The sequence below is a fragment of the Oryx dammah genome, unplaced genomic scaffold (assembly GCF_014754425.2).
Source record: "Oryx dammah isolate SB20612 unplaced genomic scaffold, SCBI_Odam_1.1 HiC_scaffold_25, whole genome shotgun sequence".
NCBI classification, from domain to species: domain Eukaryota; kingdom Metazoa; phylum Chordata; class Mammalia; order Artiodactyla; family Bovidae; genus Oryx; species Oryx dammah.
Window position 1 is genome coordinate 100,148,511 of NW_024070209.1, and position 14,946 is coordinate 100,163,456.

The 14,946-nt window shown below is 41.4% G+C and overlaps 1 protein-coding gene across 2 annotated transcripts in view; it reads left to right on the forward strand.

Annotated features, from left to right (window-relative positions):
* Window positions 1-14,946, forward strand: part of NUP214 (nucleoporin 214) — an 88,554-nt gene that overhangs the window by 34,144 nt on the left and 39,464 nt on the right. For both annotated transcript variants that reach the window (XM_040225408.1, XM_040225409.1), the window contains exons 22-25: window positions 998-1,258; window positions 1,994-2,155; window positions 4,276-4,375; window positions 13,884-13,959. In XM_040225408.1, the coding sequence (XP_040081342.1) occupies window positions 998-1,258; window positions 1,994-2,155; window positions 4,276-4,375; window positions 13,884-13,959 (599 nt within the window). The remainder of the gene's footprint in view (window positions 1-997; window positions 1,259-1,993; window positions 2,156-4,275; window positions 4,376-13,883; window positions 13,960-14,946) is intronic.

Consider the following 14,946-nt stretch of genomic DNA (forward strand, 5'->3'; position numbering starts at 1 on the left):
GCATGGTTTTCACTTGCAATTGTTTATATTATGTTTGAAAAAAGTGAAAGCGTTAGTTGCTCAGTTGTGTTTGACTCTTTGCACCCCCATGAACTATATAGTAGACCAGGTTCCTCTGATCATGGAATTCTCCAGGCAAGAATACTGGAGTGGGTAGCCATTTCCTTCTCTAGGGGATCTTCCCGACCCAGGGATCTAACCTGGGTCTCCTGCATCGCAGGCGGATTCTTCACTGTGTGAGTCACCAGGGAAGCCCGTGTTACACTCACATTATGATACGTAGAATCTTGTAGAGTGATGTGCCCGTAGGACAAATAAGTCAGTAAGTATTAGCAATACTTTTAAATAACTTGAGGAGGAGAGAGGGCTGTTTTTTGCTTGGTTTTGGTGTTTCCAATACATAGACAGTAACATGACTTCTGAAATTCATGGTAGAAAGTAACATGGCATAAAGCCTTGCCTTACAGTTTATGGAAGGAGCAAAACAGGGAAAGTGAGAATCTATTTTAGTGATTTTTTTTTTTTTAACTAATTGTCTCATTCAAAAGAAGCGTTGGATTTACCTGGCATTGTTTGAGACCCTCGGGACTGAGGATGTGATGTCTTCTCCAGTTTGTATTAGGCCTGTTCTTAGAAGTTTGTTGCTGGAAAGCAGGGACACCAATGTGACTGCCTGTTCACTCTGTGGGAGTTTGTTGCTTTTCTGAGGTGGCGTTATTGCCCGTGAACGTCCTGCTTTTACACCAGTGTGCATCCTGTGTCCCACCTCACATTTTTTTGCCTAACAGTCAAAATGTTCTTGTCCTATACAGCTCAGTTTTGCAAAACCCATTTGAGCAAAGGCTATCTTTGTTCACGTTCAGCCGCAGCTGCTTCCACTTAAAATAAGTAATAATTAAGTCGCTTTACAAATTGGATAGTTCTCTAGCAACAGTGAAAATTACATAGCTTTTTGGACTTGAATTGTCACAGTTGTGTTTTGTTTTGGGCTCTGTAGCCAGCCTGTCTCGGTCGGCCTTCCTGTCTCAGAGGTATTATGAAGACTTGGATGAAGCCAGCTCAACGTCATCCATTTCCCAGTCTCTGGAGAGTGAAGACACACGGACATCCTGTAAGGATGATGACGCAGTGGTCCAGGTCCCCCGGCACGCTCCTGTGGTTCGAACACCTTCCATCCAGCCCAGTCTCTTACCCCAGGCAACTCCTTTTGCTAAATCTCACCTGATTCATGGTTCGCAGGGTATGATGGGAACTTCAAGTAAGTAAACAGTGGGACCAGAAACAATCTTTTCCCTAAGAGGTTTCTAACTCATGAAGGAACTGTGGCTGGGTTTTATTACTAGCACACGCAGAAGTTGTGGGTTCTAGCCCATTTCTGCTAATCTTTTAGAAATTACAGACAGAGTCAAGAGATGTTTTCCCCTTGAAAGTGGTTGGTAGGGCACCGTGAGGAAGAGGAGGCACTGCAAGGCTCACACTGTTGCCCGTTACGTAGAGGACAGCGTGTGCCCTTCTGACCTCGGCTCATTTCAGCCTGAAGCCATGTCCTGTCTCACCAGCCATGGTGCTCACTATCCCTGATGGCTTGCTGACAGGACCTATGTTGGGCTGTTAGATCTTCAGCTCAGAGGGCCAGGACTTTGTACTGAAGTGACTCCTAAGTAGACCAACCTAGGCATGAGGTACTAGAATGGAGAGATTTGTGAGAGGAGAGGTAGCTATTCATTGCTCTGGGCATAGAAGTTATATCTCACTCAGTGTCAGAGGAAATGATCATGTAACATATTTTCTCCAGTAGAAGTGGGCAGACAAATAGCATCTTTGAAAGATAGAAGTGCCAACCTGTCAGTTTGCCAGTATTTTCTGTTAATGCTTAAGGATTTTAAATCTTCGCATTTTCCCTGCAACCTAACATGGAGAATTTAGCCTTTTAATTTTTGTGTGTGCTTCTGTTCTGACCCACTGTCTCACTTAACTTTACTTTTTCCCTCAGTGTCTACACCTGCTAGCAAAATTATTCCCCAAGGAGCTGATAGCACCATGCTTGCAACAAAAACCGTGAAGCATGGTGCACCTGGCCCTTCCCACCCCATCTCTGCCCCCCAGGCGGCCGCTGCAGCAGCACTGAGACGGCAGATGGCCAGTCAGGCGCCAGGTAAAAGCACCAGTACAGGGGCTGATGCTGAGCTGTCTGAGCCACAGGCCAGGACACAGAAGCCAAGAAACAGCGGGCCCTTCGCTGCCTTTCAGAAAAGAGGACTGATGTGACAGCTCTCGCCTTTGCAGGGAGAGTTCTGAGAGGGCAGACTCAGTTGGAAACTTGCCCTTAAAGGGCTGTATAACATCTACCATGTTAAGTTCATTTGCATCATTTCTTTTTAGATTCAACATAATAAGGTTTCATCCCTATTTTTGAATAATGTCTGCTTTAAGCCCCAGAATTAATCTTTGCTGTTAGATCACCTAATAATGTTAGAGTTGTCTCATAGTATTTTAAGGATCCGAGCCACCCTTTGCAATGAGTGTACATGTGCCCGTTTTGCTTTTGAGTAATGCACGGTTTTGAGAGGCGAAGGTCACCAACCAATATGTAACAAAGCCCAGACTCCAATCCTGTGTTCTTTGTATTGAAGTACAGCTTTTTCTTAAGATTGCAGTCTTAACCTGGAAACGTGAAGCTCTAAGGAGCTAATCAGCTCCTGCATTTTGTCAGTGGTTTGTGGCTCTCCATAATCTTCTACATCAAGATTTCTAGGTAATTTGCCTCGGAACTTCAGTTAATCAGTTTTTACAAGCCAGTGCTTCCCAACCAGAGGCTCTTTTACTCTGCCTGCTTCCCCTCCAACAGTTGGCAGTTTTGCTGGCCTGTAGTGGGTAGAGGCCAGTAATGCTGCAAAGAAACTCCCAAAAGCACAAGAGAACCCTACAACAAAGGATTATCCATCCCCAAAACGTCAGTAGTGCCAAGAGTGAGAAATTTGGCTATAAATCATATTTTTGTTTTAGCTGAATGAATTTTTTTAGTTTTATAACTGCTTAGAACATATGCCAATTTACACTAAAATTTTAAAAGATGGAAAAGACATGGTGGTTTGATTTAGCCAAAAATAGTTGCCATTAGATGATAATAGATCTCTAGGGAAAGTTCTGATTAAAACCCTTACTAAGACACCTAAAATAGATATGAAAGAGAAAAAACAAGAGAACTTTTTAAGGTACTTTTGAGCATTCTGAAAAATATAAGAAACCCTTGATGTTTTAAATATTAGTCGGACCAAGCAGAATCTTAGCACTGTACTGAACAGATCCAAAATCAAGCTGATTGATTATTTATCAACTTCAGATCTACCAGGATTTAGGATTAGTCCATTCTCAGCAGGAGGTGGTGTGATCATTTCAGAAGACATTATTCAAAAACAGGTTTCGAAGGTGTGGTCACCTGTGAGTGTTAAGGATGAAATATGTGCAGTCATAAGCAGGGCATCCCTGGTGACTCCCTGAAGGAGCGGGTGAAGTGAGCTGCCAAAGAGCCACCATCCTACCTGGGCTACAAGTTCAACTGCCCCAAAATAGTTGGAGAAGATCCAAAAGCTTTGCTTAGGCCTTAATAGTTATTTATAACATGTCATAAAGTCCTCGGCTACAGTTTTAAATTAAAGACACATACAAAAAAGGTATGAATGCTGATAAGCCTAAGACAGATAAGTAGGTGTCACATCAGTCCCTGGTACTTTTCCTTAATTCAGGCCTTCTTGGCCTCCTCCTCCATTTTGGTTCAAGCTCCATTTTTCATATTTTATTCACTGTGTCTGTCTCACTAAAGCATGAACTTCTTTAAAGAAGATACTATATTTTAGACATTTTTTGTATTCCGAGCACCTACCAGAGTCTGACAATAATAAGCTCATGTGAAAGAGTGGTTGAATGAATGAATGCATGGTGGAAGCAGAAACACTGGTAATCCTCTAGCTTTTTCTGCCCTTTTCCAGGACAAGCCAATATGGCAGGTATCTCAGTTCTGCTCTATAAAAGCTGGCTGGTGAATTCCTTTTTTCTGAACTAGTACATTTGATTAAATTGCACAAAGCTTCATTGAATAATCTTTATGAAGGGCGTAGGCCAGGTGTTCCATTGAACACAGTGCTGCAGAACCACCTAAATTTCCTTTATATAATAAGTTTGCGTTCTGCTTGTGTCCTAGTTATTCATTAGACCTGGCTAGAATTTTGATCTTGTATTGCAATTAACGTGCCTTTCTCTTCTCTATTTAAATAGCTGTCAGTACATTGACTGAATCAACTTTGAAGAATGTCCCTCAGGTGGTAAATGTGCAGGAACTGAAGAATAATGCTACAGCCCCCTCCGCAACCATGGGGTATGTTACTGCTTCAGTAGTGTGTTTCAGCCAATGAATTATTCTGCAGTAGTGTAGAACAGCCTGCAGGGAGCAGCAGTGCCATTGTCCCAGTGTGACTTTCCTGCACAACCTCAGGTTATCAGAGGAGCGGAACGGACAGCTAATCTCAGGCACACAACTGGGCTTTCAGGAAATTGTCCTCTCCAACTGGCAGTAACAGTTGCTTCATAAACTTTCAAAGTCTTGGTGTTACATACTCAGTGTGCCGTTTGCCGTATGTAAGTCTGCGTGTGGTACACGTTACAGTTATTAAGTCAGGTAAGGTGGAGGGTTTGATTTATTTTTGGGGCTGCTGAGTTGACACTTCATCTCTAACGCAGACTGTTGATTCTAAAAACCCAATGATGGTCTCTCCTCCATTATTCCCCTCTCCAGGCATTCCTGTTTGTTCAAGTTTCTCATATTGCTTGTATGAAAAAGCAGTGGTTTAAAAGGCAGAAGCTTTGTTTGGAGACTTCCAGTTTCTCCCCATGCCACATCTAAGAGCTGGATCATTGCTGCCAGAACTGACTTTTAAGTGTGAATCTGTGTTTAGAATTCAAGGCATTGACTCCCTCCCACTGTTGTGGGCGGCACGGTTCATAGAACATGCCCATGTCCTGTTGCTCCCAAGTATTTTGTAGCCAAGAGCTGTGCAGTGTGGCTCGGGGAAGAGTTGAGGGCTGTATCCTCAGGTTGAATGTAGAGATTGTGAGGACCAGGGTCATTCAGGGGGTTAGTGTCTCTTTCCTGTGACTAGTCCACCTGCAAGAAGAGCAGCCGCTAACCCTGTGTTTTCCCAGTCCACATTAGCCCTCTCCTCCCCCACCCCAGGTCTGCTCCCTGTTCTGTTTTGGTTTTATCAAGTGGCCCTACTTCACTAGTCCACTGGCCTTCTCTTTTTTCCACATTGGTCCATTTATCAACACGGCCAGGAATTTCTTAGTTATCTCAGGGCCATACTCACAGCCAAAAACAAGCCTAGCTTTCCTATCTTATAGTGACCTTGAAGCTTTGGTATGCTGTTTAGACCAAGATGGCATTTGTGGTTGTTGTGAACTTCTCAAGGGAAAGAACTGCATTCAAGTTTGGGAATTATAGCCAGATTCCTAGTGAAGGGTAGGCAAAGAAAAGCTACCGCAAGGCAGAATCTTACATAAGACAGGAAAAGCCAGCTTAATGGTGAAAGAAACATGGTCTGGAATATTTTAGCTGTTCTCACAATATGTGAGAAGCACCTCTTGATGATCTCCTTTATCTTATCTCAGGCAGTGTTTTCCTCCAGTGATTCATCTGAGCTAATCATTGATATGAGCTTTGTTAAAGGAGCAATTCTGAGTTTGCCCTTTTTTCTGACTTAAGAAAAACAGACATAGCAGTTTAAAAATAGTTGAAGAAACTTCTTTTCTCTGCAGAATTGGACTCTGGTTATTATTTAAGTTGTATGCCCAGCATGGCACCTGGAATGTTGTTTCTTTTTAATACCTTGTTGAATAATAGGTGAATCTAAGCACAGTTGGTAAGTGGAAATCGGTATTTACCACCTTCTCCAATAAGAAAGCTTGAGAGGGAGTTATACTCATTATAAAATTACTTTCAGATTCTGTTAAGCAGTAGTTTCCTGAGTGTTTTTTGTTTTTGCTTGTTTTGTTTTTGTTTTTGATGGCACCTCGAGTCTTTGTGGGATCTTAGTTCCCTGACCAGGGTGGAACCCATACTTCCTGCAGTGGAACCATAGAGAGTCTTAACCCCTGGACGGCCAGGGAAGTCCCTCCTAAGTGTATTTTAAGTATTAAATTTTGCATTTAACTTCTCCTGAGTAACATCTTAAAGAGATTTATTATAAGATGAGGTTCTATGTTTCTGCCACTGGTATAGCTTATGTTCACTGGCCTCACCCCGCTCACCCCTTATATTGACCAGCCATCTTGTTTTCAGGAAGAGGGCTTATCTGGGGCACACTCATGCTATTTAGACTCCTCACCAGCGCCCAGGCACTTGATTCAGCAGATTCCTAAGGGGTGTCTGCCATGAGCATGATAACGCCCTAGATATTTGGGGTCCAGTAGTCAGTAAGACATACCAAATCCTCACTTTCACAACACTTAGATTTTAGCAAGAAGGCAGCCACTAAGCTACCCATTTCACATCAGTTATTTAACTGTAGTATAATGAGTTTGATGAAGGAAAGGTACAGGGTGCTAAGAAGGCTCACAGTGAGGCAGTCTGGTTGAGTCTGGGGCTGATGAGGTTAGGAAGGAAAGATGTTTCAGTTGGAAGTTGAGCAGCGACCAGAAGTTGCCAGGCAGAGTGGAAGGAGAGTGTTGTAAACGGGGTGCCGGAGCTAGGAGAGCCCAGAGCTGGGAAAGGGCAGCGCAGGTCTGAGGGCAGGTGAGAGGCCAGGGTGTCTAGAGTTCTGGCAGGAAATGGAGGGTGAAGGAAACAGGGCCAAATGAGGTGAGAAATATGGTGGAATTTTTTATTGGTTGGTTGTTTTCCAAAACACACCCAGATTGTCATTCCTTTCAGGAATTTTGGCATTCGTTTCTTCATTCTTTCTACAAATACTTAAGTAGCATTTTATATATGCCACACACTGTTCTAGGTGCTAAGAAGAACACAGTTAACAAAACAGACCCCGCCCCCGAAAATCCCCAAACCCTGCCCTGTCATCTGTCACAGAGAGACAGATGACAAGTAAGATTCATCTAAATACAGTGTTTTAGAAGGGGATAGGTATGACGGAGAAAATTAAAGCAGAAAAGGGGTTTAGGGACTTTTGTCCAGACGTGGTTGCAGTTTTAAATAGAGGCAGAGAAGGTGCTTCTCCTCCAGGACTAATGACTAACATGTCTCAGAAATACCAGACCATATTTTTTTCACCACAAAACTGGTGATTCTCCTGTCTTATATGTTGATAATATTCTGCCTTGCAGTGGCTTTTGACATTTTACATTTGAATAAAGACCAGAGAGCAGGCTCATGAATATCCTAAGGAAGAAAGCCCCAAGCACCAGGCCTGTAGTGAGATCTTGTCTGGCAGGTTCAGGATGAAGCCAGGCAGCCCCTGGTGGCTGGAAGGAGAAAAGAGAGTGGGATAGGGCCGGGGTACAAATCCAATAACATCTGGTAAGCCTGGTTGAGGACCTGGCTGACCACTGGATGCTGAGTAACCTGATCTAATTTACATTTGCTTTTTTAAAGCAGTTTTGGTAATTTTTAAAAATACTGGGGCATGATTAACACAGTAAAATTCACCTTTTTGTAGTCTAAAATTCCACGAGCTATGTAAATGCAGATCATTTTGTTGACCTGTGAGTTTAGCAGGAAGTTTCTGGTTTGTATATTTAGAATAGATGAGAAGGGCTGGAGTGAAGAATAAAAAAAGGGAGAACAGTTAAGCTTTTTCTTTTTTTATTGTGGGTAAATATATGTATAACAAAATTTATTATTTTAACCATTTTTAAGTGTGCAATTCAGAGACATTAAGTGTGTTTATAGTGTATATAACTGTCACCCCATCTGTTCCAGAACTTTTTCATTATATCATACAGCAGTTGTACCCATTAAATAGTAACTCTTTATTCCGCCTTACTTTTAGTCCCTGGTAACCTCTAATACACTTTTTGTCGCTAAGAATTTGCTCTCTATATAGTATTTGTCCTTTTATATCTGGCTTATTTCACTCAAATTTTTAAGATTTATCCATGTTGTAAAGTGTTAGTTGCTCAGTCATGTCTGACTCTTTGTGACGCCATGGACTGTTTGTTGTCCACCAGGCTTCTCTGTCCATGGAATTCTTCAGGCAGGAATACTGGAGTGGGTACCCATTCCCTTCTCCAGAGGATCTTCCAAACCCAGAGATTGAACCCAGGTCTCAGGCATTGGAAGCAGATTCTTTACTGTCTAAACCACCAGGAAAGCCCATGTTGTAGCATATATCAGAATTTCATTCCTTTTATGACTGAATAACATTCCACTGTATGTATATATGCTGTTTCACCCACCCATTTATCTATAAGTAGACACTCGGGTCGTGTGCTCCCCCCTCTTGACCCTTGTGCATAGTGCTGCACTGAGCACTGTTGCACAGCCCTCTCTTTGAGTCCCTGCTTCTCAGTTAGTCTGGGTAACGTTTTAGGAGTAGAATCGCTAGCGCATATGGCAGTCTACTTGCTGAGCTAAGTGTAGTTCAAACTTTTCCAGAGTAGCTGCACCATTTTGCATTCCCAATAGCAATATAGGAGGTTCCAGTTTCCCCACATCCTCACTAATAGGTGTTACTGTCTATCTTTTTGATTATAGCTATCCTAATGGATGGACATGGTATCTCCTTGTGGTTTTGATATGTGTTTCCCTGTAACTAATGATATTGGATGTCTGTTTGTGTGCATATTAGCCATTTGTGTCTTCTTTAGAGAAATATCTCTTTAAATCTTTTGCCTGTTTTTAAATTGGGTTCTTTATCTTAATTGTTGAGGTGTCATTTTTTTTTAAATATTTCTTTTTATTTATTTATTTGGCTGCACCAGGTCTTAGTTGAGGCACACAGGATTTTTGATCTTCCTTGAGGAAGATTTCTTTTTAGTTGCAGCATGAAATTCTTAGTTGCAGGATATGGGATCTAGTTCTCTGACTAGGAATTGAACCTGGGACCCCTGCGTTGGGAGCAAGGAGTCAGCCACTGGACCACCAGGGAGGTCCCAAGGTGTCATATTATTTATGTAATCTAGATTCAAGTCTCTTATCAGATATATGATTTGCAAATGTGTTCTCCCATTCTTTGTGTGGTTTTCACTTTCTTAATGGTGTCCTTTGAAACAACAGTTTTTAATTTTGATGAAATTCAATTTATTTTTTTCTTTTATTGCTTGCACTGTTGGTGTCTGATATATGTTTAAGAAACCATTGCTTCATGCAGGATCGTAAAGATTTACTCCTGTGTTTTCTTCCAAGTTTTATAGTTGGAACCCTTACATTTAGGTCTTTGATCTGTTTTGAGTTAATTTTTGTAAATACTGTGGTTTGTGGTCCAATATCTTTCTTTTGCATGTGGATACCCAGTTGTCCCAGGGCCTGTCTGGTGGCTCAGTGGTAAAGAATCCGCCTGCCAATGCAGGAGATGTGGTACCATCCCTGGGTTGAGAAGATCCCCTGGAGAAGGAAATGGCAGCCCATCCAGTGTTCTTGCCTGGGAAATCCCATGGACAGAGGAGCCCGGGGAGCTACAGTCCATGGGGTCACAAAAGAGTCAGGCACGACTTAGTCACTGAGCAGCAGCTCGTACCCAGTTGCGCAGCGCCATTTTTGGAAAAAGCCTTTTTTTCCCCTTGAATTGTCTTGGTACCCTTGCCACACTGATTGGTTTTCTAATGTTAAACCAATCGTCAGTAATAATGTATTCAACTTTTTCATATATGGTTGGACTCAATTTGCTAAAATTTTGTTAATAGTTTTGCATCTGTCTTAATGAGGGATATTGGTCTGTAGATGTTCTTTTCTTGTAATGTCTTTCTTCCATTTTAGCTTCAGAGTAATACTAGCCTTATAGAATAAGTCAGAAAATGTTCCTTCCTCTTCAGTTTCCACTAAGAGTTCTGTAGATTGGTTACTATTTCATTCTTAAATTTTTGTAGAATTTACCAGTGAAGTTATTTTGGCTTGGAAGTTTCAGTTTCTTTAGTACATATATGACTGTTCAGCTTATCTACTTCTTTGGTAGTTTGTATGTTTCAAGAAATCCATTTCACTTGAGTTGTTGAATTTATTGACATATTTTTCATTAATAGTTACTGATTATCATGCTTTAAAAGTATATAGATTTTATTTTCCTCTTAATAATAATTTGGGTCTTTTTCTTAACCTCATCAGTCTAACTAGAGTTTTATCAATTTTATTGATCTCAAAGAAGCCAGCTTTTGGCTTCATTGATTCTTTTTTCCCCTACTTGATCTTTATTTCATTTTCCTGCTTACTTTGGATTTTATTTGCTCTTCTAGTTTCTTAAGGTGAAAGCTAAGGTCATTGATTTGATGCTGCTCTCTTCCAACACAGGCATTTGGTGCTATAAAGTTCCGTCTAAGAACTGCTTTGGCTACCTCCCACAGATTTTGGATGTTATTTTTTCATTTTCATTTAGTTCAAAACATTTTGGGTTCTTTGTATACATATGGGATATTTAAAAGTGTGTTAGTGTCTAAATAATTGGGCATTTTCTAGATATATTTTTGTTATTGATTTTTAATTTAATTCCATCATGGTTAGACATGTTTTGTATGACTTGAATTCTTCAGGTTTCATGGAGACTTCTTCTATGACCCAGAAGTGAGGTCAGCAAGGTTTTTCTTTTTTAAGGGCCATACAGTAAATAATTTAAGCTTATGGGAGATACAGTCTCTGCTTCAACTACTCAACTCTGCCGTTGTAGCCTGAATGCAGCCATAAACAAAACGTAAATGAATGGGCATGGCTTTGTTACAGTTCAGCTTTATTTACAAAAGCAGGCAGCTGGTCTTTTGTTTCCAGTTTGCCAATCTTTGATCTAGAATGTCAATCATCTTGGTAAATGTTCTGTGCCACTGCTCTTATTGGGTGGCATGTTACATAAATGTCAGTTAAGGTGGTTCAGTTCAGTTCAGTCGCTCAGTCTTGTCCGATTCTTTGAGACCCCATGGACCGCAGCACGCCAGGCCTCCCTGTTCATCACCAACTCCCGGAGTTTATCCATTGAGTCAGTGATGCCATCCACCCATCTCATCCTCTGTTGTCCCCCTCTCCTCCCGCCGTAAATCTTTCCCAGCATCAGAGGCTTTTCAAATGAGTCAGCTCTTCAAATCAGGTGGCCAAAGTGTTGAAGTTTCAGCTTCAACATCAGTCCTTCCAGTGAACACTCAGGACTGATATCCTTTAGGATGGACTGGTTGGATCTCCTTGTAGTTCAAGGGACTCTCAAGAGTCTTCTCCAGCACCATAGTTCAGAAGCATCCATTCTTCGGTGCATCCATTCTTCGGTGCTCAGCTTTCTTTATAGTCCAACTCTCACGTCCATACATGACTACTGGAAAAACCATAGCCTTGACTAGATGGACCTTTGTTGGCAAAGTATTGTCTCTGCTTTTTAATATGCTGTCTAGGTTGGTCATAACTTTCCTTCCAAGGAGTAAGCGTCTCTTAATTTCATGGCCGCAGTCACCATCTGCAGTGATTAAGGTGGTTGATGATGATAATTTTCTGTCTGGTTATTCCATCAGTTAATGAGAATAGTATTAGTATATTCAAGTGTAGCTGTGGATTTGCTTATTTTTCTTTCACTTCTAGCTTATTTTTCTGCCTCATTTGTAGTTCTGTTGTTAGTTGCATAAACATTTAGGATTGTCACATACTTTTGATGAAATGGAGGTAGATATATGTTACAGTGCCATTTTCTGCCTGTGGTCCTTTGATTTCTGTTTTCAGTTGTGGAACAGAACATTTCAGATGAATTTCTGATGATCTCTTCTCAGGTGCATACTGCTAGTAGAATACAGTCATCCAGAATATGATAATTCTGAGTTTGGTATTTCAATCTCCTCTTGAACATTTCTAGCTGTTGATTTCCATTGTTTTGGTTCATGATCATGTATAAGTCTTTGAACACATTTATTTAGCTGTATACTGTCCTTTTCTGCTTGTTCTGTTAGATCATGGTGGATCTGATTTAATCAGTTCATTTACTAGCTGAGTGCATGAACAGCATTTATTTCTCTGCTGGGTCGTCATGTAGCCCAGTGTGTAAATACTGTGAATCCTAATTTTGCATGTTTGGGGATTTAGGACACCCAAGAGATTTATGGCTTTATCACAAATAAACAGAAGAATAATTGCACTTAGTCTGCTTCATGCATGATTTAACTTACCATCATATCATAACTAAGTTTGAGGTATAAATGTTCTAAAGTTGGGTGAATTGCTGCTTTTATTTTTATTCGTAGTTTTTTTTTAGCTCATCTTCGAGAAAGCATGAAAGATTTTCATTTCCCTTGTGACTCTCATGAGCTGCAATCATATTTCCACCTAACGCTGCTGTGTCTGCCCAGGGATTTCTCAGTCCCAGCCTCTCACGCACACATTCCTTTTCTTGTTGGAGTGTAAGCAGATGGGAGAGTGTCCCTGTGTACCTGCTTGGTTGAGTATCTTGGGGGACCGGTGTGCATTTCTTCAGAGAGGCACACATTTGTAGTTGCTTCTCTCTTCAGTAGGAAAATAAAGAGGCTTTTATTGAAAACAATTGCATTTTTTTTTTCCTTCTCTCTGAATCTAATAAAGTTTGGGAAGGTTCTCGTGTTATTCCAAGAGAATATCCTGAGGTAACTGTAAGATTATTAAGATGTTTGATAATTTTTTCCCGTAAGGCATGGGTTTATTTTTGTCTTTTCTCTCACAAGTTAACTTTTTAATGGAAAATTGTTAATCCTCCTTAAGCAGAAGTTCTGAGAAATAAAACCAGATGCTACAGTTGTTGCTGCTATACCCACCAGTCAGAGGAGCTCTGGATGGAGGACAGATACATCGATGAAAAGAATTGCTCCCAGGAGCCAAGAACAGAGCTTTGGGTTGAAGAGGGGATTTTTTTTTCCCTCACATTTTTACACTAAGTGGGCTTCCCTGATGGTTCAGTGGTAAAGAATCTGCCTGCAAATGCAGGAGATGCAGGTTCAATCCCTGGGTCAGGAAGATCCACTGGGGAAGGAAATGCCAACCCACTCCAGTATTCTTGCCTGGGAAATACCATGGACAGAGGAGCCTGGCAATCCATGGGGTCGCAAAGAGTCAGACGTAACTAAGCAACAGCAACAACAAAATTAACACTAAGTAGTTATTAAAATAACAGTTCCATGCCTACTGTGTTCAGGGATAACAAAAGATGGCAAGGACTCTTTCTACATAGACAGGAGGCACTTTTCACGCTGACACTACAACAGAAGTGCAGGTTGGGCACGGAGCTGTGGTATGTTTTAACTCTCCTGTGTGCTCATGTTTTGAGCTCTCGGGGCTGGTTGCTAGGAGAAGCTGAGAGCTCTGCTTTGAGAAGATCACATACATCCCATCGATCCTTATGAACATTTTCTGAGACTTGGAGAAGAGAATCAGGAATTTCCCACGTGGTCTGGAATGGTGGTGGGTGATGGGGAGGAGGTGGAGAAAACTTTCTCTTCAAATAAGAAAAAGATCATCTACTTCTGAATATCTGTAACTTTTTTTTCCTTAAAATTTCAGGAAGAAGATACATTTTAAGGTCATTGCTTTGACTTTTATGCTAAAGACCCAAATTTCATGTAAAGAATTGATTGTTCAATCAGAAACATGTCAAATGATTTTGATTAGGGTCTGAGACATCTGTGTTCTACCCCAGAACTGGTATTACTTTTTTGATAGAAGGCAGCTTAGGGTTGAGTGTGAGTCTCCCCCAGTCTCGCCTTCCTCTAGAGTGTGTGCTTTGTGTTTCCAGCTCTTCAGTGCCGTGCTCTGCAGCCAAAATGCCTCATCCGGTGTTGACCCCAGCAGCTGCTAACCAAGCGAAGCAGGTAAATTGTGGATTTTTGCTTTGCTAATGTGACATGCAGTGACTGTCCTTATAACTGAAGACAATCTGGTACTAAGTCCCCGCACTGTTTATTTTTTATTTTATTAAAAAAATTTTTTCCCATGTCTTTTAAATGAACTCTGAAAAAAACCTGTGATCCTTTCCCCACAATTCATGATGGTCTTGACCTAGTAGGTCAGTCGGGACCCAATGATGTCTTTGTCGACCATGTGACATTCTGCATTTGGTAATCTTGGGTCGTAATTCTCTGTAGGGAGGGTATCTGTATGGAGTTGAAGTTTACTTTCATTTAATCTTGTATTAGTTAACCCATACAACAGCCATAGACAAGACAGATGTTCAGCTACGTTTCACTAATGAAGAAACCAGGGCTCAAGTGGCTGACGCAGGCTTCCACCGGTAGTGGATGGGGAACCAGGGCTGGAACCCATCTTCCGGCTTCTCCCTGCCCACTGCTTTGTTCCTTGTACCTTTGGGCATCAGCCTCCAGGGAGTAGAGTCTTCTGCTTTCTCCTATCATCCCTGTTTCTCAGCCTGTGAATCTTCAGTGATGTTTGTTATGTCTGCCTGCAGGCTCTTGCCTGATAAATGTGGTCTCTTACGAAAATAAGTTATATTGTAGACAGCTAAACAATCCAGAAGAAAATAATAGGAGATGGTGGAAAGGCAGATCAAGCCCTGTCTGAAACTTTCCCTAAGAAAACCTGGTTTCTCTGCTACTCAACTCTGTCTCTAGAAAGGTCATTTTAGACTGTGTCTGAGATTGACCCTCAGAACTTGCTTAATGTGAGTTCTCAGACATGGCTGTCTCCTCCGTAGTTTGCCCTGACTTAACATGGCACTTCAGCAGTTAGCGTTTGGTCTTTCTTCTGGAGCTTTCCATCTTCGCCTTGGAGGACATGTGGTGAGGCACAAACCATAACAAACAAGAGAGAAAGAGCATTGACTGGAGATGGAAAAGTTGGGC